General features: G+C 49.6%; 2 protein-coding genes across 3 annotated transcripts; both read right to left on the reverse strand.

Moving 5' to 3' along the window:
- Positions 1–407: 407 nt before the first annotated feature.
- On the reverse strand, positions 408–7,290 carry ENO2 (enolase 2). Of its 2 annotated transcripts, XM_016221813.2 has the most exons (11): positions 7,115–7,290; positions 6,077–6,172; positions 5,880–5,938; positions 5,507–5,576; positions 4,908–5,041; positions 4,460–4,682; positions 3,400–3,597; positions 2,218–2,419; positions 1,836–1,944; positions 1,616–1,674; positions 408–1,305 (listed from the first exon to the last, which is right to left on the reverse strand). In XM_016221813.2, exons 1-11 carry the CDS (start codon positions 7,197–7,199, stop codon positions 1,236–1,238), a joined length of 1,305 nt encoding a protein of 434 aa, XP_016077299.1. In that variant the 5' UTR covers positions 7,200–7,290; the 3' UTR covers positions 408–1,235. The 2 variants fall into 2 exon arrangements, with proteins under 2 accessions (XP_016077299.1, XP_016077300.1); XM_016221814.2 differs by lacking the exons at positions 408–1,305; positions 1,616–1,674; positions 1,836–1,944 and adding an exon at positions 1,979–2,132 and having other exon boundaries at positions 7,115–7,284.
- A 1,705-nt stretch (positions 7,291–8,995) lies between these two features.
- LRRC23 (leucine rich repeat containing 23) lies at positions 8,996–15,181 on the reverse strand. Its single transcript, XM_016221889.2, has 8 exons — positions 15,123–15,181; positions 14,534–14,705; positions 14,351–14,460; positions 13,654–13,907; positions 13,015–13,145; positions 11,744–11,880; positions 9,636–9,935; positions 8,996–9,085 (listed from the first exon to the last, which is right to left on the reverse strand). Exons 2-7 carry the CDS (start codon positions 14,654–14,656, stop codon positions 9,662–9,664), a joined length of 1,029 nt encoding a protein of 342 aa, XP_016077375.1. The 5' UTR covers positions 14,657–14,705; positions 15,123–15,181; the 3' UTR covers positions 8,996–9,085; positions 9,636–9,661.
- Between the last annotated feature and the right edge of the window lie 6,510 nt (positions 15,182–21,691).

Below are 21,691 nucleotides of genomic sequence, written 5' to 3' on the forward strand. Positions count from 1 at the left end.
GGATTTTGTTTCCAAGAGGCCCAGTATGAGAGCTGCTCTAGTTCACAGATTTAATCCCTTCTTTGGTCAAGGCCCTTTGGGAATTTGAACACTTTGGACACCTTTCCCCCAAAATGCACATACACACAATATTTTTGATAATTTTAGGGATTCTTGCACCAGATTAAGAACCCTGATTTCACCTGGGTCCTGAGGCCAAGCTTGCTGCTGAGAAGGCAGGGGCAACATGGACCTCACCTGGGTAGGGTAGGGTAGAGTAGGCAATGTCATCATCTTGGCCATATTTGTCCTATTTGTCTTCCTCTTCTTATGCCCTCCCCAGCTCTGCAATCTGGTTTCACCAACTTCCTTCCCAGTACTCCATCTTCCCCCCCCCTCATATGGACTACAGTGAGACTCCTCAGACACAAAAATGCACTGTGAATCGGACTTTAATGGTATTTCAATGTCAGAGGTGGTGGTGACTGTGGAACATGGCACTCGGGAGTGAGACACTGCTCTGGTGCAGCTAGAGGAAGAACAGGGAAAGTAGGGCTGGGAAGAGAGTTACAGGGAAGAGTCCCCAGGCGCACAGCCCCATCTCTGGCCCCAGCCAGGTTTCAGTGAAGGGTTGCTACACACGAAGGAACTGCCAGCAAGAACTTTTCTGCTCCCCTTAGCATTCCAGCAAGACTTCCCATCCCAGGCCATCTTGGAATGTACAGCCATGTGAAATACATAGTCTCCTCCAGTCAGGCTAGTTTTTGACCATGGAGTTATGGGGAAATGATTAATTAATCAACAGGATGAATGAAAAATAAATAAATAAATATAACACACTAAAACCTTAGGCCAGGCATGACCAGCAGCCAGCACCTCCCTCCACCTTAGCACCATGCAGTGCCTGGCTCATATGCAACATAGAAAAGACATGGAACCAGCACAAGTGACACATGACCCCTCCCTAAACACCTCAACAACCAACCCTGATGCTCCTGTCACAGACCCTGATCATTCTTCCATGGACACCCTATAATCCTCAGTCCTGTGGCCAGTCTTTTGAGGACAGAAAATAGGAAGGAAGGAGAAGTGAAGGATGTGGGACCGAGAGGGGGAGAGCAGAGACAGCAGGGGTGGGACAAGCCCAGGAGCAGCGCAGTAGGTCAGCTGGGGTGTCTGGGGTGAAATGTCACAGAGTAGGACAGGAAGGGATTCCAAGAGGATAGGAGGGGGTCCAGGTCTCCAGGCAAGTAGGATCACAGCACGCTGGGATTGCGGAAATTGTGTCCGGCGAAGCGAGCTTCGTCCCCCAGCTCTTCCTCAATTCTGAGAGAGATGAGCCAAAAAGGAAACATCAGAGAAGCAAGAGGATCCTGCTTCTCTTTCCAGGAGGCCCTCAGTCTCCAAGCCTCTCACACCACCTGCTCCTGTGTCCTGGCCCAAGTGTGGGTATTCCCTGGCTCTCCCATGTGACCTATGGGATCCATCCATCAGACCATCAGTCAACCCATCTTTCAAAACCAATTATTTGCTGGATATCCACTGTTCTCCAGGCTCTGGGCACTGGAGATGGAATGGTGGGCAAACAGAGCTTTTAACCCTGAGCCCTAGGCTCCCATTCCCCAGGTTCCCTCACCTCATCAGCTGGTTGTACTTAGCCAGACGCTCAGAACGGCACGGGGCACCAGTCTTGATCTGAAACATCAGGAAAGATAAGCAGCTCAGTGGCTGCCCCTTCATTTCTTGAAAGAAAACTTCCACTCCCTTGAAATTCCCGACACCCTCAAAGACCTGGAAGGAGAGATCCACCTGAGCCTAGAACCCACCAATGGAACAAAGATCTCCCTTGCACTCACCTGGCCTGTGCACAGCCCCACCACCAGGTCCGCGATGAAGGTGTCCTCAGTCTCTCCTGAGCGATGACTCACCATGACCCCCCAGCCATTCTCCTGGGCCAGCTTGCACCTATATCCATACACCAGGACTGACCCCCAGCCCCTTACGCTGGGTACTCTCTTCCCAGCCCCAACATTGGTCTATGTTAAAAAACATCTGGAGGGAAGCTGTCTGGGAGGGGATCAGAGAATCAGTGATGGAGGGAGCAGAACTGAGGGCTACGAAGGTGACTCCAGGTTCCCTGCTCTCTTCAGCATCTGTGGACAGAATTAGGCTTAGAGCCCTTGCAAGACTGGTCCTGAGAAACAGGGGATGAGCAGGAGAGAACCAGGAGGCACTCACGCTTGGATGGCTTCGGTGACTGAACCGATCTGGTTGACCTTGAGCAGCAGACAGTTGCAGGCCTTTTCTTCCACTGCCCGCTCGATACGCTTTGGGTTGGTCACTGTCAGGTCATCACCCACAATCTGTATTCCTACATTGGCTGTGAACTTTGACCAGGCAGCCCAATCATCCTGGTCAAAGGGGTCCTCAATGGAGACCACTGTGGGGAAAGTGGTAAAGGGACTGTTGATCATTCCTGGGGCTCTGCACAAGACAGGAACACCCACCCACCCTTTGATTCCCTGAAATAGCCAGATCCTCTGGCTGAGCCTGCTCATCCATGCTTCCCCTGTCCTCAAATAAACCTGCCCTACCTGATTACCTTGATTCATTCATAAGCCTTTCAAAACACAAGGATTCAGAATCTTTCTCACAACCTATCTGCATTTTCATATTTTCACTACCAGGAAGCCCTTTCTCATTACTAGTCAAAATCCTTCATTCTAAAATTTATAGCTAAAGCTCTTGGTAGACCTGAAGGATAATTCAGTTCCTCATCATCCATCTGTTTTATTCACACATCACTTTCAGCTCCATTCAGCATCCACAATTTTATCCATCAAAAATACTGAAGTGAGCCCTGGCCGGTTTGGCTCAGTGGTTAAAACGTCGGCCCTCAGACTGAAGGGTCCCGAGTTCGATTCCAGCCAAGGGCACGTACCTCGGTTTTAGGCTCAATTCCCTGCCCTGGTTGGGGCGCATTTGGGAGGCAACCAATCAATATGTCTTTCTCACATCAATGTTCCTCTCTCTCTCTTTTCCTTCCACTCTCTCTAAAAGCAAAAGAAATAATATCCTCGGGTGAGGATTAAAAAAAAATACTGAAATGTGCTTGTTCCCTGCCAGGTCCAGTCACCTCACCATCCCTGGTCCCTCTCCATGATCCCAGTAGCTTCAGAGCACATGACTTTAATCAGGACCCGAAGCAGATGGAACAGATTCATCACAGATACCTGCACTGACACTACATACAAAGCCCAGGCTCTGCAGGAGACTTATTCGCCCCATCCCTGGTTCTCAGGTTCTTCTCTACCTGGCACCTGAGTCAGCACCCTATAAGGTCCAGAGTTGCCCCAACACATCCCTGCCTGTCCCCTGCCCTCCCCCTGCCCTCTCTCCCACACCCTGCCTTGCTCTCACCAGGATAGTCCCTGACAAAATCCTGGTAGAGGGACCCCAGCTGGTCCCCAGTGATGTATCGGGAAGGGTCAGCAGGAGACTTGAAGTCCAAGTCATATTTGCCATCACGATAAAACTCTGAGGCAGCAACATCCATGCCAATGACAATCTTTTCCGTGTAGCCAGCCTTGTCAATGGCTTCCTTCACCAGCTCCAAGGCTGGGGATGAAACACAGTGAGACTGTTAGCAGGAAGGCAGGCAAGGAGGAATGAGGGAAAGGAAGAACTTAAGGGCAGTGATAGAGGACTTGCTAAGGTTCTTGTTAGAGTTATCCCCAGGTCTAGGAAGAGCAGGCATCTTCTAGGAAGGCAGAGGAATGGACTTCTGTTAATAACAGTGTTTTTTTAATAGCTGTCATTTATTGAGGGCTAACTATGTCACCTAAGCACTTCACATATTTGATCTCATTTAATCCTCACAGGGATGGCTATGAAGTAGATACCGTTATTAGTGTTCCCATGTTACAGATAAGAAAGATGAAGCACGAACAAAATAATTAAGACCACCAGCAAGTCTTCAAGTCAAGGTTCAAATGCAGGTAGTCTGGCTTCAGAACTTTAACTCTTAGCCACTATAGGTATTATTTCTGTTTACTATACCGTTTCTCCCAGGGCAGAGAAAAGTTAGGGATCCTCAAGGCCTAAGAAGTTGGGATGAGAATGGGATAGATTTGGAATAGATTACCTGGAGTTTGGTGTATCTCATCAATCTGAGAACCCTATGGAGTTAAAGGCTAGGGTGGATCCCACAGGTGACCTAGACCTCCTTCCAGCACTCCCAGGTGCTCCACTGAGAACTTATAGTTGCTAACAAACCTGACTGGGCAGGTGAGGACTGTTCTCCTAGGCCTGCATGTGAATTTGGCAGGCCCTCTGGAGCCCACTCCAAGAACTGGCACCCCTTAGAGTTAGCAGGAATCAAGGACCATCCACCCATACTCCTTAGGACTTGGTGAAGTATGTGGCCCTTCCCAGTGGCACAGGGTGAAGTCAGAGCTGGGAGTGGGTCTCCTGGTCTCACCTTCACTGTTCTCCAGGATATTGGGGGCAAAGCCACCTTCATCTCCCACATTGGTGGCATCCTTGCCATACTTGTCCTTGATGACCCCCTTGAGCGTGTGGTAGACCTCCGCCCCAAGTCGCATGGCATCACGGAAGCTCTCGGCACCCACTGGAAGGATCATAAACTCCTGCATGGCCAGCTTGTTCCCAGCATGAGAGCCACCATTGATCACATTGAAGGCCTGGGAACCACAGGATAGAAAAGTCACTGAGCATTTTCCTTTCCACCCCTGGGAGTGTTCACCCAAAATTCCAAACTTCCCCCAGCTTCCCAGGCTCCGAGTCTCCTGCCCCCATCCTTTCTCTTGAGCTGCCCCAATTCCCTTTCCTCCCATCAGTCTTCACAAGGTTTCATGCCCCCCCTGCCCTCACCCCTGGGAGAGGTACAAGCATGGCACGGTGCTCACCGGCACAGGCAGGATGAGGTCTGAGTTCCCAGCCAGCTGAGCAATGTGGCGATATAGGGGCAATTCCCGCTCAGCTGCCCCTGCCTTACACACGGCCAGGGACACACCCAGGATGGCATTGGCCCCAAACTTGGCTAAGAGATTATAGAAGAAGGCACTAAGCAAAAATGTCCTCTTCCCCTTCTAGCCCTCGCCTCCACCTATACTCCCCAAAGGAGCCAGTAAAGGAGACCCCCTCCTCCCTCCTGTCTTACAACATCTCTCCTGAAATAGCAGGGGAGTTAGGGAGAAGGTGACAGGAAAGGGCAGAGAGCTGCACATTTTTCTAAACATCCCAAGACCAGTCTATCTCATGCCAACTCTCTCCCCTTTATGCTGCAAAGAAGTTCTTCCTCTGTCTAATGTCACACACACACACACACACACACACACACACCTGCCAACTGCAGTTAAACTCACTTCTGCTGCTCTGATTTTGGGGGTAATATGAAAGAAGTCCTTCCTCAGGAAGCTCCCACAGCACTGGCCCCTTCAGTTCTCTGTCTGCTCCACACATCCCTCACCCTCAGTCTCCCCACTTTCTCCCAGCCCCTGCTTACATTTGTTCTCTGTACCATCCAATTCCAACATCAGGTTGTCCAGCTTCTCCTGCTCCACCACAGAGAGACCCTGCGAGCAGAGCCACCATCACCCAGGGTCAGAATGGAGGCTGGGCCCTAAGACACAGGCCCCCCTCCATACAGGCTCGCATTCAGCCAGGGTCCAACCAGGTTCCTGTGACAGTGGCCTGTCTGGGTCAGGGGATCTGAGCCCCCACAGGCGCAGAGGGCAGTAAGGGGGCATCTTCCCGCCCTTCCCTTGGTAACAGTGATTCCCAAGGGGTGGGCCGTTCTCCCTCTTCTTCCTCCTCCCCGACCCAGGGTTCCTTCCAGGGCCCCGGTCCTGCCACCCCAAGCAAAGAGCGAGCCTCACTGAGCTGACGAGGGCTGGCGCAATGGTCGCATTGATGTGATCCACCGCCTTCAGGACACCTGGGGAAGCACAGGGGCCAGGCTGGGTCAGGCCAGAGGGAAAGGGGCGGGGGTGCGAGAGGAGGCCTGGGAATGGTGTGAGGCAGGCCAATGGAGCTGAGGGGTGGGAGAGCCGGGTGAGGGGGGAGAAGACTTCACCTTTGCCTAAGTAACGCTGTTTGTCCCCATCCCTTAGCTCCAGGGCCTCATAGATCCCTGTGGAGGCCCCACTGGGCACCGCGGCCCTGAAAAGACCTGGAGAGGAACATGGAGTGAGGAGCGGGGAAGAAAAACACTGCAGGGGCCAGGGGTCCTTTCAGCCCTCTAGCTCTAAGGTCCTGCCTGCCACACCCAGCCCTCTCCCCACGCTGCTCCCTAACATACAGACATACAGACACACACACACACTGCTCCCCAATATACACACACACACACACACACGCACACACGCACGCACACAGAGACACACACACTGCTCCCTAATACACACACACAGACAGACATACACACTGCTCCCCAATACACACACACACACACACACACTGCTCACCAATACACACACACACAGAGACACACACACTGCTCCCTAATACACACACACACACAGAGACACACACACTGTTCCCTAACACACACAGGCACACACACTGTTCCCTAACACACACACAGACACACATACTGTTCCCTAACACACACACAGTTTCCTAACACACACACACAGACACACACACTGTTCCCTAACACACACACAGACACACACACTGCTCCCCAATACACACACAGACACACACACTGCTCCCCAATACACACACACACTGCTCCCTAATACACGCACACTGCTTCCTAACACACACACATGCGCACACATGCACACACAAAAGCAGATGCACAAGCAAGGGCCGCCTCACCCACCCAGCTGAGGTCCCACATGCACCAGCAGGAACCCAGAGAAATGAAGTTATGCATCCATATGCACACACACAGGTGCACACACAAACATGCGGAGGCAGGGCATGTGTCATAGACTAAACTAGAACACCGAGGTCAGCCTATCCTGGCTCCCCTGGACAACAGGATCCAATCCCCACAATCCAGGCTATGAGCCTGGCCCATCACCCCATCCCTGCTGGAAATCGGGAGGGATGGGAGTGGAGGTTGCCGTAGGGGACCGTGTTCCGGTCCAGGCTAGCTCAGTACCTCTGGCAGTGTAGAGATCCACCTCCACCGTGGGGTTTCCACGGGAGTCCAAGATCTCCCGGGCCCAGATCTTCTCTATGGACATGATGGCTGGGATCTCCTTGGGTGGAAGGGAAGTAAGGAGAAAGGTAATAGGCTTAGAGGGGTGGAGCCTGAGATCAGTGGGAGGGGCCAGAGGCTAGGAAGGCAGGGAAAGAGGTTACTGCAGTGGGTGGGGGTGGGGAGGAGCGGGCCACCGCCGGCGGTGAACGGGATTCCCCACCCCTTCCGTGGGGAAAGGAGAAGGTCAATGCGGGGAGGAAGGGGAGGTCACTGCAACAGGGGGCGGGGAAGGACCCAACATTGAGGTGGGAGGACACCTCAGTGAAGAGTGGAGGGGCCCGGCAGTGGTTCCCTGGTCCCTTCAGCAGCTTCGGCAGCAGGGTGGTGGGGTTCCCCCAGACTTCCTCAAAGAGGAATGGCCGCCAGGCTTGCCCTTCTCCTTGGAGCCAAGAAGAGGGTGGGTAGTCTGCACAGCTGAAGCCCTTCATCCACAGCCCTCATCCCACCCAACTTAACACCCCACCCCCACGCCAAGATCCCAATCTCTCTCCCAAATGTGTGTCCCTCCTCTTCCCCACAGGTGTACAGTAGAGAAGTCTGGGGAGAGGGTCCTGGGAAAGGCCTCCAGTCTCTGGGGGTTGCAGCGGGGAGTGAGGAGGAGGGAAGACCAGGGGAGAGAGGCAGGGCTGGGCCCGTGCTCCAGCTGCCCCTAGACAAATTCTGCCCTCCCAACCCCGGTGCAGCAGAGAGGGGCGAAGTGGGGGAGGAGTGGGAGAGAAGGAGCTAGGGAAGTGCGGGGATGCTGCGGAAGGGTGAGAGAAGACACCTCCCCAGACGCAAAGCCAAGAGGACGTGCCAGGATAAAAATGCGCAGCCGGGGGGAGACCCCGAACTTAGTGTCCACAGAACCCGAGGCGAAGCGGGGCAGGCCAGTGTGGAGAAGGGATGGTGACCAAATGAGGAGGGGGCGACAGCCAGAAACCGAGAGGAGCGGTCCGGGAAGGCAGGGGAGGAGGGTGCCGGGGAGGCGCTGGTGACGGAGCAGGTGCGCAGCGCCCGCGGGAGAGATGCGCGCGGCCAGGGGAGCTGGGCGGGGGCGCGGCGGCCGGGGGACTGGCCGGAGGGGCGCAGGGGCCGGGCGGGGGCTTCACCTCGGGGCTGCAGACTCGGCCTGTAGCGGCGGCGGTGGCGGTGGCGGTGGCAGTGGCGGCGCAGAGAGCGCGGGAGTGGCGGCGGCAGCGACTGCGGCTCCCCGGCGGCGGGCGGGGGGCGGGCGGGGGGAGGCGCCGATAGGGCCGGGCGGGCGCATGTGACCCGGAGCCCCCGATGAGTCAGGAGCCGCGGGCAGAGGCGCACGTAGGAGTGCGGGTGGGGGGCCGGCGGGGGTGTAGTGGGGGAAGGGGAAAGTGATGCGGGAGGGACCGGGGACGACCCAGAGCCTGCCTGTCCCAGGGCCCACGCACGCTCCTGCCCACGCCCCGACCCCCTGGAAAGTAACAGGCATAGCCTCACGGAGTAATCTGATCCCTGAGGCCCGCCACAGCCAGGGAAGCCCGTGATAGACTCGGTATCTCCCAAACCCGATCAGACACAAAAGTATCAAAATGTCTCTTTATTTGAACCCCGAGCTGTTCCTAAAACCCCAGGCTCCTCAGCCCCTCTGCAGCCAACTCTACCAGCATCGCCTCTGCCCATCCAGGTTTGGCTCCTATCAGGCCTGCCAGAAGGATGCCCGCTGCTAGGCTCCGGGCAGAGCTCAGGCCCACCCACCTCTTTGCCCAAATGTCCACACAGAGCCTGGGCGGCAGGCTGTGATGAATTCCCAGGTCAGGGCGAGAGAAGGCATCCTCTGCCTCTGGATGGGGGTGTGCCTGTGGTGGCCCCTGCTTAGGAGTCTTCTGGGGTCTTGGGGCCAGTGTCTTTCATCCCCTGGAGGAAGGGGACCGAAGTAAACCCACTGGGCCCTGCTGCATTACCACTGCTGCCTCTGCCCCCACAGAAGTGCCAGCTACTAACTTCCCTGGGCTCAGCTCCTCAGTCCCTTTCTTCCCCCAACCCCTATGTCCTGTTAGTTTTAGTCTCAGATTTTTAGTGGACCTTTCTTTCCTGACTTCTCTCCTAGGCCCAGCTGTATTCCTCATACACCACCACCTTTCCCCAGACCTGGCCTTTCCAGCTATCTTAACTCTAGGTCAGATGTGGCTGCCCACCCCACACCAACATCTATGCCTGTCACCCCAATTCTTTTCACTTATTCTTCCAGCTTCCTGATGTATCTCCTAAGCCTTTTCTCAGCTTCTCCTAAGCCCTGCTGGTCCTTTCTCCTCACCGAGACACCCCCTGACTCCTAACCTGATCTCTCCAAGAATCCTTCTTGCCTAATCCCTTCCTTACCCACCTCCTCCTATAGCAACTTCTCTCTCCCCTTATGTGCCAGGCCCTTGGCCTCCTCTTCCTGCCTCCCTGCAGGCTTCCTTACTATCGTGAAGGCTAGAAGAACTGCTGCTACACCAGTGACTGGTCTAGTTCTGTGTCTTGCTCAGGCTCAGCCTCCTGCTCCTGCTCCTCCTTCATCCTCTGACGAATTTCATTGGCCTCAGCACGATCGTCATCCTCAAAGAAGTCCTTGTCCAGACGTTCCAGTTGTGCCATCTGCACCAGGGCCTCCTGGCGGTAGTCATTCTCTTCTGTACACGGGTTGTCCAGCAGCACCAAGGCTCGAAGCTTGGGCAGGTTCCGAAGCTTGGCGAGCTCATGCAGGTTGGTTATCATGTTGCCCCTGTGGGTGCAGTCAGGAGGAGTTCACTGGGGAATAACGGATTTTGGAGGCCAGCTGCCAGGAATGGGGCTTCTGGGGGAATTTCCCATGGGCTCCAGTTTCCCTAGAAACACTGCCTCTGTGGATTGGCCTGCCAAACATTGCCAGATTTGCTGAGAGTTGCTGTCCAACTCTACTCCTGTCCTGCTTCCGGCCTTCAAGGAATCCCTAGGGGCCATATTCTATTCTGTAATGTGTCATATTTATCCTTTAGGAGCAGCAAATCTAGGTCACAACGCAGTCCTGTAGTTGGGGAGCAGGGGGGACATCTCCCTTGCAGGGACAGACTTCTGTGTCAATGACACCTAATCAGAGATTAGAAGATGGGACTTGGGCCAATGGAGAAGGAACTGGGATTGAAGCTCAAGGTGGTGGGTGCTATGTTGGTGCTCCCCACTGGAAGGAACCTAGAGGTAGGGATGGGCTGAGGCCTCCTAGCCTGAAGAACAAGCTTCATCTCCTAATATGCCTCATTGTACAGTATTCTGGTTATTTTCACGTGCTTGCTTCAAGCCTTTATGAAGTCAGGCTTAAATGTTTCCACTTTATCTCAACGGAGGTGCTGAACCTCGTGCCGTTTCTCACTGGCAGCGCTGCATGCTCTTTGTGCTGGACCGTCCTGTGCATTGCAGGAGGTTTAGCATCTTTGGCCTCACATGCAACTCCTAGTCATTGAGAAAATGCATCTCCACAGCACTTACTTCCAAATCTCCCCAGTGAACAGCCACTGAGAAGGGTCCACTATCCCTGCCTAGACTATTAACAGGAAAACAGAAGCTCCTTCACCCTACCAGACAATGTGGCAGAGCTAATTAGCACGCGATTGCTCCATGAATTAGGGCTGGAGTTGGGATGCAAGGTGCAACCACCTCTCCCTACTTGGAGATTCTGTTTCTATTGCAAGCCTTGACTAAAGAGGCCTTGTTGACTAAGGAGGCAGTTTCCTTACATCTTTGCTTAATGAAACACACATAAAATCCTCCATCAGACAAGAGTTGCTGAAAGAAAATCCCCAGTCCCCAGTGCTTTTCAATCTAGAGATTTCCTTTCAAATATTCTTCTCTGCTCACATCTGAGCACATCTTTTGTTTTATATAAGGGGCCTTACAAGTGGGGCTCAGTATAAGAGAGGCAAGAAATAGGAAGGGGAATTGGGACTCAGAAGATGGAGAAGCAGAGTAGAAACTTATATGGGAAAGAGCCAAAAAGTAGAGTTGGAGCCAGACTGAGTCCCTTGAGAACAGGGACCAGCTCTGATTCCTTTATTTTTTTATTTTTTTTATTTTTATTTTAAATATATCTTTATTGATTTCAGAGAGAGGAAAGGAGAGGGAGAGAGAGAAACAGAAACATCAATGATGAGAGAGTCATTGATCAAGCCCACAACCCAGGCATGTGCCCTGACCGGGAATCGAACCCTGATCGCCTGGATCCTAGGTCAATGCTCAACCGCTGAGCAATGCCCAGCCAGGGCTCTGATTCCTTTAGATGTCCCTAAAACACAGCACAAGGCCTGGCACATAACACATTCTCAATAACTTTGGATTGAATGCATAAGGATTCGGGGGATCAGGCTATAAAGATCTCAGTGTTGGAATTAGGACTGAATGCAGAAGTAAGGAAAGGAGGGATTGAGGATCAGGGTGGAGGATGAGGTGAGAATCTGGGAGTGGGCTAGGACTGGAGGTTTGGGGCCAGGGAAGAACACAAGGTCAAAAGCTGCTCCTGGTCAGTGTAGGAGCAAGGTGGGGCCTGGAGGGGGTGCATACCTCAGGTTGAGGTACTGCAGTGATTTCATTTCCTCAGAAAAGCCACTCAGAGTTTCAATCTGGTTGTCTCGAAGATGCAAGGTAGTGAGATTCTTTAGGTTCTCCAAGCCTTCCACCTTCTTCAACATGTTCTGGGCCTAGACTCCAGGTTACAGTAGACACATTGGGAGAGGGGAGAGGGATAGGGAAGGAAGATAAGTCAGAAAGAGATGCAGCACCCTAGCTGGTTTGGTTCAGTGGTTAGAGCGCCGGCCCTCGGACAGAAGGGTCTCAGGTTCGATTCTGGTCAAGGGCAGGTATCTGTGGTTGCAGGATCTAACCCCAGCCTGACCCGGGCCTCGTGCAGGAGGCAACCAATCAATGGGTCTCTCTCACATTGATGTTTCTCTCTCTCTACCTTCCACTCTCTGAAAAGCAATAGAAAAAATATCCTTGGGTGAGGATTTTTTAAAAAAATAAAAAGATGCAGTAAAAGAGGAAATCTAAGAGGCAGATAGGGAAGGGTGCTGGAGATCGGTAATGAGAGTAAAGAAATCCAGGAGAGCCCGGCCAGTGTGGCTCAGCAGTTGAGCATCGACCTATGAACCAGGAGGTCACTGGTTTGATTCCCGTTCAGGGCACATGCCCGGGTTGTGGGCTTGATTCCTGTGAGGGGTGTGCAGGAGGCAGCCGATCAGTGATTCTCTCTCATCATTGATGTTTCTATCCCTCTTTCCCTCTCCCTTCCTCCCTCTGAAATCAATAAAAAAATATTTAAAAAAAAAAAGAAATTCAGGAGAAGCTGCCAGTCCAGAGAAAGGTCATCAGTGACTTCCTACTGACTGCTCATCACACCAAAGCCACCTCTGATTAAGGAGGCAATGCTTCAACCCACCCCAGGTCTAAGAGCCCCAATGCTCTTCTGAGGAGAAATGACTTCAGCACCATCCTGGAATGAAGAAGCTCAAGAGTCTAAATGACTAAACATTTAAGTGGCCGCCTTAGCCTGATGTCGGTATCTCAGTTATGGCACATTACGCTGCTACCCGTATCAAAGCAAACCGTTTCTGTATTATCCACATATTATGTATTATCAGCCCTGCTAGGTGGTTAGCACCTTGTCTGTTTTAACTTTACATCACCACGGCATCTGGCATCAAGTAAGGGCTCAATATATGAGCCAATTATTGTTATGATGATAAAATTAGCTGAGCCTACGAGAAGTCAGGCATCCTGGTCCCCAGGACAGTGCCCTCTTCCTACACCAACCACCTTATGACCCAGTGAGCTACCAGAAAGAGGTTCTTCAGCTTAGGAAGGTTGATTCCCCGTGTGCTTTCCAGTTGGTTCCCTCGAAGCTCCAGCGTGTGTAGGCTGATCAGCTTCTGGGGGTCCAGACCTGTCACCATGCGGATGTGGTTCCCTGAGGAGCAGGAGAGGAGCAGGAGCAGGCTCAAAGGGCCACTCCAAAATGTTCAGCAGCAGAGCCTGAAAGTTGGGAGCCTCTGCATCTTTCTCTCCCTCTAATGCCAGGTGGATATAAGGAGAGACAATTCCAGACTTAAATGTCAGCTTTTCAATGATACTTGTCCTAACCAACCTGTTTGAAATTGCCACCTGTGCCCCTCCATTCTTTTTACCCTGGTCTATTTTTTCCATAGCACATATCTCCTTTTAACTTACTGAATAAAGTTACTTATTGTGTTTATTGTGTTCATTGTCTGTGTCCTCCCATCTAGATTGTAAGCTGCATCAGAATAGGAACTTTCTTTGTTCACTGTTTTACCTCCAGTACATAGAACTGCCATAATGAATCATGTGTCGGAATGAATGCAAACTGCTGCGCGGCACAGCCAAGGACCGCGCTGCCCACTTCTGTTGGCCCCAGGTTAGGAAGGAAAGAATCTGTGTAGCCCATCCTAAGGACCCACCTTTGAGATTCAGGATGCCCAGACGAGGGTGAGAGATGCCCTCAGTGTCAGTGATCTGGTTATAGGCAAAACTGGCAATCTGCAGGTAGGGCAGTTCAATCAGCTGGGCACTCCGCAGCCGGTTGCCATCAGCCTTGAGCCAGAGCAGGTGGGTGAGGTAATTGAGCGGGGATAAGTCTGTCAGATGGTTCTCAGAAACATCCACATAGCGCAGATGGATGTAGGAACGCAACAAGTAGATGTCTGTCAGATCCCTAGGAGATGGCAGAGGCCACCATTGAGGTTAAGAATCCAGCAAGGACTGGCAGAGGTGCTAAAGCAGAGGGCAACGGGGAGATGGCTTATCATGGGGAGAAGAGTGGGTGACAAATGGTAGGGCTGAGGGGGAAAAGAGAAGGTAGGTGGGTTCTTAATAGTGGGCAGGCACAGGACCTTGTGTCTGTGAAGGGCTGAGACCTTCCACTCTCAAGCGCAGGTGAAGGACCCTTGTCCAGCAGGAGTCCCCACATAGCCTCTCACGGCCTCGGGCCCCCAGGCCAGCCCCGATGCAGCCAGTCTCAGGGCTCCTGGAAAGGAAGTCCTATCCTCCCCCGGCGCGGGACGGGACAGGCGTGGACTCTCCGCCGCGACACCCAGGAGTGAGGGGAGAGGAGACGCGGCCCTGGGACCTCGGCCCTCCTCTGCCCCCCCCACGCACCTCTCTTTAACCTCCAGCTTGACATAAGCGTGGGCCAGTCCACTGCCAGTCTTACAGAGCAAAGAGAGCCCTTCCTTCATCATGTCCTCCGTGAGGGCGGTGGGCGTCCACTGCGGAGGGGGCGAGTCAGGCGCCGCTCCCCGCCCGCCCCGCGCCCGCCGGCCGCTCCCGCCCGGCTCTCACTTCCTCCGCGTCCTCCTCCTCTTTCCTCTCATCCTCCCACTCCTCCGTCTCCTTCTCATCGTCCTCCCTTTCCAGCTCATCCTGGTCGGGCTCAAAGTCTTCCAGGTCCTCTTCATCCGACATCTCCCTTCGCTGCTGACGGCTCTGGCTTCCAGGGGAGCGGGGCGGCGCCCTGAGAAAGGAGGGGTGCTCGGCGCCGGCCGCCCTCAGCGCCTCACCCTTCCCAGATTCGCCTCTCTCCGCACCCTATTCCCCACCAAGGACCCCTCTCTTTTCGGGAAGCCTTTCCAGGCCCGGAGACCTTTTCTGCCCCTCACAGTGGCTCCAGCTCCGGCTCCCTGCCTCCCCACCTCCACTTTAAGCTACGTCCTCCTTTTATTTAAAAAAAAGAAAAAAAGCTACGTCCCCAGTCCCCTTCGCCCACCCCGCCCCTTCCCTCTCCCCCCTCTCCCTGCTCCCCTCCTTTCTTCTAGCTCTCCCACCCTGCCGAGCCCCATGCCCCTGCCCCTCGGGGACGCCAGCCTCAGTCCGCAGCCGCCCACCCGATCCCCCCGGCGGAAGGGCGCAGAGGCTGGCTCTGCTCAATTACAAGCAGCTCTGGAGAGGGTCTTGGAGGGGGAAGGAGAGTTCCGGAGGAGGGAAGAGGGAGAAAGGGCAGGAGGCGTCGTGTACTGTGGTTATGGCAACGGAGGGGCGGGGCACTGGACTCCGCGGCGGACGGCGGTTGAGAGACTCGCCGCGACTAACTGAACCCGACCGGTAGTTGACAGGTTACAAACCCACTTTCCTACAACCGGGAACCCTGACGCGGGGCGTTAATTGGCCGAGCGCTTAAAACAATGGGCGGGGCTTGGAACTGGGCTGCGGTAGGGAGAGGGGGCGGGGCTGCCCGTTACGTCGCCTGAGACCTTAAAGGGACCGGACATCCTCAGTGCAAAGTAACGTGAATTCAACAGAAACACAGCCCCTGAAACAAAAGGTGGGGGAAGATGGGCAGACGGGCAAAAACACGAAGGTAAGTGGTCTGGTTCCCGCCCCCGCCCACTTCAGACACACGCACACCCACGCGCACACACACACACACACACACACACACACACACACACACACACACACACACACACACACACACACACACACACACCCCCCCCGCAATAGGCAGAGCTTGGGAATGGAAGAAGCCCAGGCCCACAGCATCTTAAGACCTGAGTTGGGCCCGCCGGGCGTGGCTCAGCAGTTGAGCATCGACCTAGGATCCAGGCGCTCGGGGTTCGATTCCTGGTCAGGGCACATGCCCGGGTTGTGAGCTTGATCTATGGCTCTCTCATCATTGATGTTTCTGTCTCTCTCTCTTCCTCTCTCTGAAATCAATAAAGATATATTTAAAAAAAAAAAGCTGAGTTGGAGTTTTGACAGATCTACAGTTTACTAGCAATTTACCTAAGACTTCACTTTCTCATCTGTAAAATAGGCTTAACTATACCAACTGCCAGGGATTGAGTATGAATCTAACCCATGCTAAAGCGCTTTACAGATTGCTAAACCCAGCCTGGGAGCATTTCACTCCTCCTCGTGTCCTGGGCTGGTTTGATGCAAACGTTTTGGGGAGAAAATCCAACATGTGCTCACTAAAATACTCCTCACACAACGTTGTTATATAAATAATCAACAAGATCTGTTACAGCCAAACCCAGGCATTCAGGAGATGAAAAGAGAGAGGTTGAGATGCAACAAATATTTTGTGCCAGACATTGTGTGAGATGCCTTTACAAGTGATATTTAATCTCCACACCAGTCCTATGAAATAGATACTTGAGAGAAGAGGAAACTAAAACCCAGGGAGGTTAATATTTATGACACAATTCCTGACTAGGGAGAAGGGTAGATTACCACTCTTGTGGAATCTAATATAAATAAAACAATTAGGCAGCAAGGTAAGATATTATGTGATTAATTGTGAAATCATACATTATAGACAAAGTGGTCTGATGGAAGATGTATGGGCTGGAAATTAGGAAACGTTACCTCCTGCCCTGTCCAGCTTGGGTTATATAGTTAACAGATAAATCTGTTTTAACATACTTTGGTTAAGCACTCTGTGCCAGGCTGTGCCTACTGGGCACTCAAGAACAGGGGCCTTACTGTCCAGTGACAGGGTTAAAGTAAACAAGTAATTCAGTGCAATAAGACAGATGTCATAATAATGATACCCAACACTTACAGAGCTTTTACTAAACACCAGGGGATAATTTTATAGTACATGTGTATACATAATATCATATAGTCAGCAGAGTCCAGACAGAGGAAGCACCTTTGGTAATGCATGAAGGAGAAAGAGCTCAATGGCTGTGCAAGGAAAGCAGGTAGTTCTGCTGGGTAGAACAGTAGGTGCACTTAGAGGGGTGAGGTAGGAGCAGCAGAGAGAGCTGGAGCACACTAAGGAATGAAGACTTTATCCTGAAAGCTGTAAGGAGCCATCGGAGGAGTTATTTTGTGTTTCATTGGCAAGAGCTGAATCTGCACTGTGTAATGAGAGCTAGATACTCCACTGTCCTTGACAACTTCCTTCCCCCAGTAGCTGGTCTAAATAGAATCTTCTTCAATTATAAAAGTAATACTTAATTAAAATAAAAATCAAGTAATAGAGAAGTGTATAAGAACATAAGAGTCCATGATCTCCCTCAGCACCACTCTCATTTTTTAAATAAAGTTAATTTATTAATGAACATGTTTAAATTTTTTAAAAATTTTATTATTTTTTTAAATGTATCTTTATTGATTTCACAGAGGGAAGAGAGAGGGAGAGAGAAAGAGAGAAACATCAATGATGAGAAAGTCGTCATTGATCGACTGCCTCCTGCACACCCCACTGGGGATCCAGCCCACAGCCAGGCATGTGCCCTGACTGGGAGTCAAACTATGATCTTCTGGATCATAGGCCGATGTTCACCTGCTGAGCCACTCAGGCTGGGCAAAGAAGATTTTTTTAAAATGAAAGTGGTGTGGCCCGGCTGGGCATGGCTCAGCAGTTGAGCATTGACCTAGGGTCCAGAATATCGCGGTTTAACTCCCGGTCAGGGCACATGCCCCCTTTGCGGGCTTGACCCCAGTCAGGGGCAGGCAGGAGGCAACGGATCCATGACTCTCTCCTCATTAATGTTTGTATCTCTCTCCTTCTCCCTTCCTCTTTCTGAAATCAATAGAGATATGTATTTTTAAAAAGTGTTAATTATACATACTATTCATCAACTGGATTGTCATTTAATAATATGTTTTGGACATCTTTGATATCACTAAATATATATCTACTTCTTTCTTTTTTATAGTTGTTTAGTCTTCCATTATATTGATATATGGTAATTATTAAACTGTTCCCTATTGATGGATATTAACTTTAAAATTGTCCACATTATAAACAACACTGCAACAAAAATCCTCATAGGTATATCCTTACTCTTCTACATAAGTACTCTGTAGCAGTACTTCTCAAATTGTAATGTGCATAGGAGCTGCCTGAGGATCAGATTAAAATGTAGATTGGCCCCAAAAGTGCTGCTTGTCCACAGACCACACTTTGAGTAACATGGCTCTGTGGGATACAGTCTTAGAAAATGCAATTTCTGCTTCAGAGGGTATGTACTTAACTTTGCTGATCATAATAGGTTGAAAAATAGATATGTCATTATTTTAATTTACATTTTTTATTGTTGGGGTCGTTTCTTTTTGTATGTCCATGTATTTGTATTTGTTTGTGTTTATTTTACAAATTGCCTTTTCATATCCTTTTCCAAGTCCCTGCTATGTCATTAATTTTAAAAATTTATTTGTAGGAGTTGTTCTTGATTTGGATGTTAACTGTGGCAGAAACTGCCACTTGCCTATCTGATATTCATTCTTCCCTTTTTTCCCCCTAACAAAAGTGTTTTTTAAATAACTTTATTAACATAGAACATACCATAAAATCCACCCATTTAAAATGTAGAATTCAATGGCTTTTAGTATGTTCAGCATTATGCAACCATCAGTACAATTAAATTTAAAACATTTTCATTACCCTAAAAAGAAGCCCTCTACCCCTTAGCCATCCCTTCCACTCCTGCCCCTGGCAGCCACTAATCCCCTTTCCATCTCTATAGATTTGCCTACTTTTTACACATTATATATATGAAATCATACAACACATGGTTCTTAATGACTGGCTTCTTGGCATAATGTTTTCAAGGTTCATCCATGTTGTAGCTCATATCAGTACTTCATCTCTTTTAATTGCTGAACAATATTTAATTGTACAGTTTTTAGTCTTAAATTCATCTGAAATAATTTTTGTGTATAGTGTAAGGTAGGGATCTAACATTTTGCCAAAAAGGGAGCCGATTTTCTCAACACCATTTGTTGATTAATCCCATCCTTCCCTACTGGTTTGAAATGCCATCTTTATCATTATATATATATATATACAGTTTCTGAGCTATTTATTTTCCATTGATCTATATATGTCTGGCTATTTCTGCTTTAGTACCATACTGTCTTAGCTATTGATTTTTCTGTATTCATCATGTATCCTGCTACCTTATTAGTTCTAATAATAAAGTAGATAGTCTCTCTATTGGATAGAAAGAAGTGGAGGAGTTTAATAAATCTTAAGATGCTAAGTTCTTAAACTATATAAGAAATACAGATTAAATTATATATATATGGTATATGATTCATTGAAGGTGGAAGAATCCTGAAGTAGAAAGAATGGGAAACTAAGGATGAGAAGGGCCTGGAGTAAAGAATTGGGATAGAGAGGAAAGATCAACAGGACTCAATAACTGAAGAGACATAGGGTATGGAGAAGAGGAATATATCCAAGGTTTGGCTGAATCTAGAGTTCCTGGGAAAATAGTATTGGCAGTGAAAGGAGTGGAGAGGTTTGAACTTGGAGCTTTAGAAGATGATCACTTTCTTTGGGATTTACTGAGATTGCAGTGGCAGTGGAACATACATCTGGAGGTGTCCATCATACCACTGGAGAAAGGGAGTTGTAGAGCTGAGCCTCAAGATTGCTGATCCACTCTGCCTTCCAGGACTGCAGCCCACAGTACTGCCTTCTCCTATGGCTGACTTTCCCCACTGTCATGTGATGGATGCAGGTACCAATCAGGGACCCAATTGTAACCAGTACATTCAGACAGGAAGAGTTCCCTTTTGCTGCTTTCTCATAAGAGCAAGGAACCTTCTTTCCCAGAAGCCTCCCGCTATCCAGGGATTTATTTTTATGTCACATAATAAATGTCCTTTAATATGTTTGGGCAGCCAGGCCAGGCATGGCTCAGCGGTTGAGCGTCGACCTAGGATCCAGAGGATCGGGGTTCAATTCCCAGTCAGGGCACATGCCCAGGTTGTGGGCTGCAGCCGATCAATGACTCTCTCATCACTGATGTTTCTATCCCTTTCTCTCCCTCTCCTTTCCTCTCTCTGAAATCAATAAAGATATATTAAAAATATATATATGTTTGGGCAGAGTTTCTGTGACTCAGTGGAAAGTATCTTGATAACACCTGTTACTTTCTTTGTATCTCTATCAGCCATAGTTTGCAGCACTTCAACAAAAGGTGTTGTGTGTATACGTTTCTCATTTTTCACATTCAAATTATACTCCAAAGACTAAATAGCTGTGATGTGCTGGTAAACGTTTAACAACAGACTCTGCAGGGAGAACAAAAGCTCTACGTTTTAGCATTTGCTTATTTCTCTGGTGTAAATACTCCTACCATGGCTGATTACAAGTTAGCGACTCATAATATGGTGTTTCCATACATGATCATACAGATACCATAGAGGTAAATAACTTCAAGAGCACAGATAATAGTAAAATTATTATGGGCTGAATTGTGTCCTCCCAAAATTCACATGTTGAAGCTCTAACCCTCATCCCCAATACCTCAGAATGACTGTATTTGGAGACTGGGCCTTTAAAAAGACGATTCAGTTAAAATGAGGCCACTCGGTGGACCCAAATCCAATCTGACTGGTGTCAGTAGAGGGTGAAATCTGGACACATGTGCATATATATGCACAGAGAAAAAGACTGTGTGAGGACACAAGGAGGCAGCCATCCGCAAGCTATGGACAGAGGCCTTAGAAGAAACCAAACCTACTGACACCTTGTTCTTCGAATTCTTGCCTCCAGAACTGTGAGAAAATTTATTTCTGTTGTTTAAACTACCTAGTATTTAGTTATGGCAGGTGTAGCAAACTAATACAAACATGTAGTAAAATAATGATAAAATGATGAGCTTTGAGTGTTTTATTTAAATTATGTTTATATAACTTAATTTTAATTAAAAAAAATTTTTTTAAGAATTACAGGGTCACGTTTTAACTTCTGAAATTTACAGTTCAGCATTAATATCACTACATGTATACAAATGGTGTAAAACAAGTACAGTGGTATTTTTAATACAAAATAAACACCTGTTAAAACTATACTTCATATCTACACAGCCAGCTCATCTTTTCTAAACCATAGCCAAAATTAAAATTAACTACAAAATCTCCAAAACAAGGAAAACTGCTTCAGTTTAAGCTATTCTAAGAAAAATGAGCCTGTAACACATTAAGGGTGATCCAAAGATTGTAGTTGGAATTACTACTTTCAGTTTTTCCCTAATGCATTAATATATAATTAAATTTTTAATAACGGCTGCATTTAACAACCAGCTCACAGAATTCATGAAAAATTAACAATCAGTTCTCACAAGCCAGTTCCAGCACCCCACTGCATAATTCCACCGAGTCCCAAATTTCTATTTCCAACCAAGAACTCTTTTCTAAGTCCCAGGCTTATACAGCTAACCTACTTCTCTAAGATTCACAGACATCTCAGACTTAACATATCTAAAACCAAATTCCATGTCCTTTCCCCTAACTGCTTTTTTTCAGCATTCCCTATATTACTATTCAGATGTTCAAATCAGAAACCCTGGGTCATCATTGTCATTTTCTCTCCCTCAGGGACACCTTTCCCCACTATCCCCCACTGAATCTACCACCAAGTGTGATCCGTTCTACCTCCAAATGTATCTTGAATCCATCTACTTCTCTCCATCTTCTGTGATACCTCTCGGGCCCAAACTACTATCATCAGTCCCTTGAAACTACTATAATAGCCTC

Source organism: Miniopterus natalensis, chromosome 2, assembly GCF_054644295.1.
Source record: "Miniopterus natalensis isolate mMinNat1 chromosome 2, mMinNat1.hap1, whole genome shotgun sequence".
In the NCBI taxonomy this organism is placed as follows: Eukaryota; Metazoa; Chordata; class Mammalia; order Chiroptera; family Miniopteridae; genus Miniopterus; species Miniopterus natalensis.

What these genes read in the sequence shown, in the direction of transcription:
- ENO2 (XM_016221813.2), bottom strand. Translation starts at nt 7,199, where the DNA reads ATGTCCATAGAGAAGATCTGGGCCCGGGAGATCTTGGACTCCCGTGGA. An exon ending in ACAGCGTTACTTAGGCAAAG is followed by an intron (nt 5,939 to 6,076) that starts GTGAAGTCTTCT and finishes GTGCTTCCCCAG; the next exon opens with GTGTCCTGAAGGCGGTGGAT. An exon ending in GTCACCGAAGCCATCCAAGC is followed by an intron (nt 1,945 to 2,217) that starts GTGAGTGCCTCC and finishes GTATGGATATAG; the next exon opens with GTGCAAGCTGGCCCAGGAGA.
- LRRC23 (XM_016221889.2), bottom strand. Translation starts at nt 14,656, where the DNA reads ATGTCGGATGAAGAGGACCTGGAAGACTTTGAGCCCGACCAGGATGAG. An exon ending in AAGCTGGAGGTTAAAGAGAG is followed by an intron (nt 13,908 to 14,350) that starts GTGCGTGGGGGG and finishes GCCATCTCCTAG; the next exon opens with GGATCTGACAGACATCTACT. An exon ending in AGCTGAAGAACCTCTTTCTG is followed by an intron (nt 11,881 to 13,014) that starts GTAGCTCACTGG and finishes CCTGGAGTCTAG; the next exon opens with GCCCAGAACATGTTGAAGAA.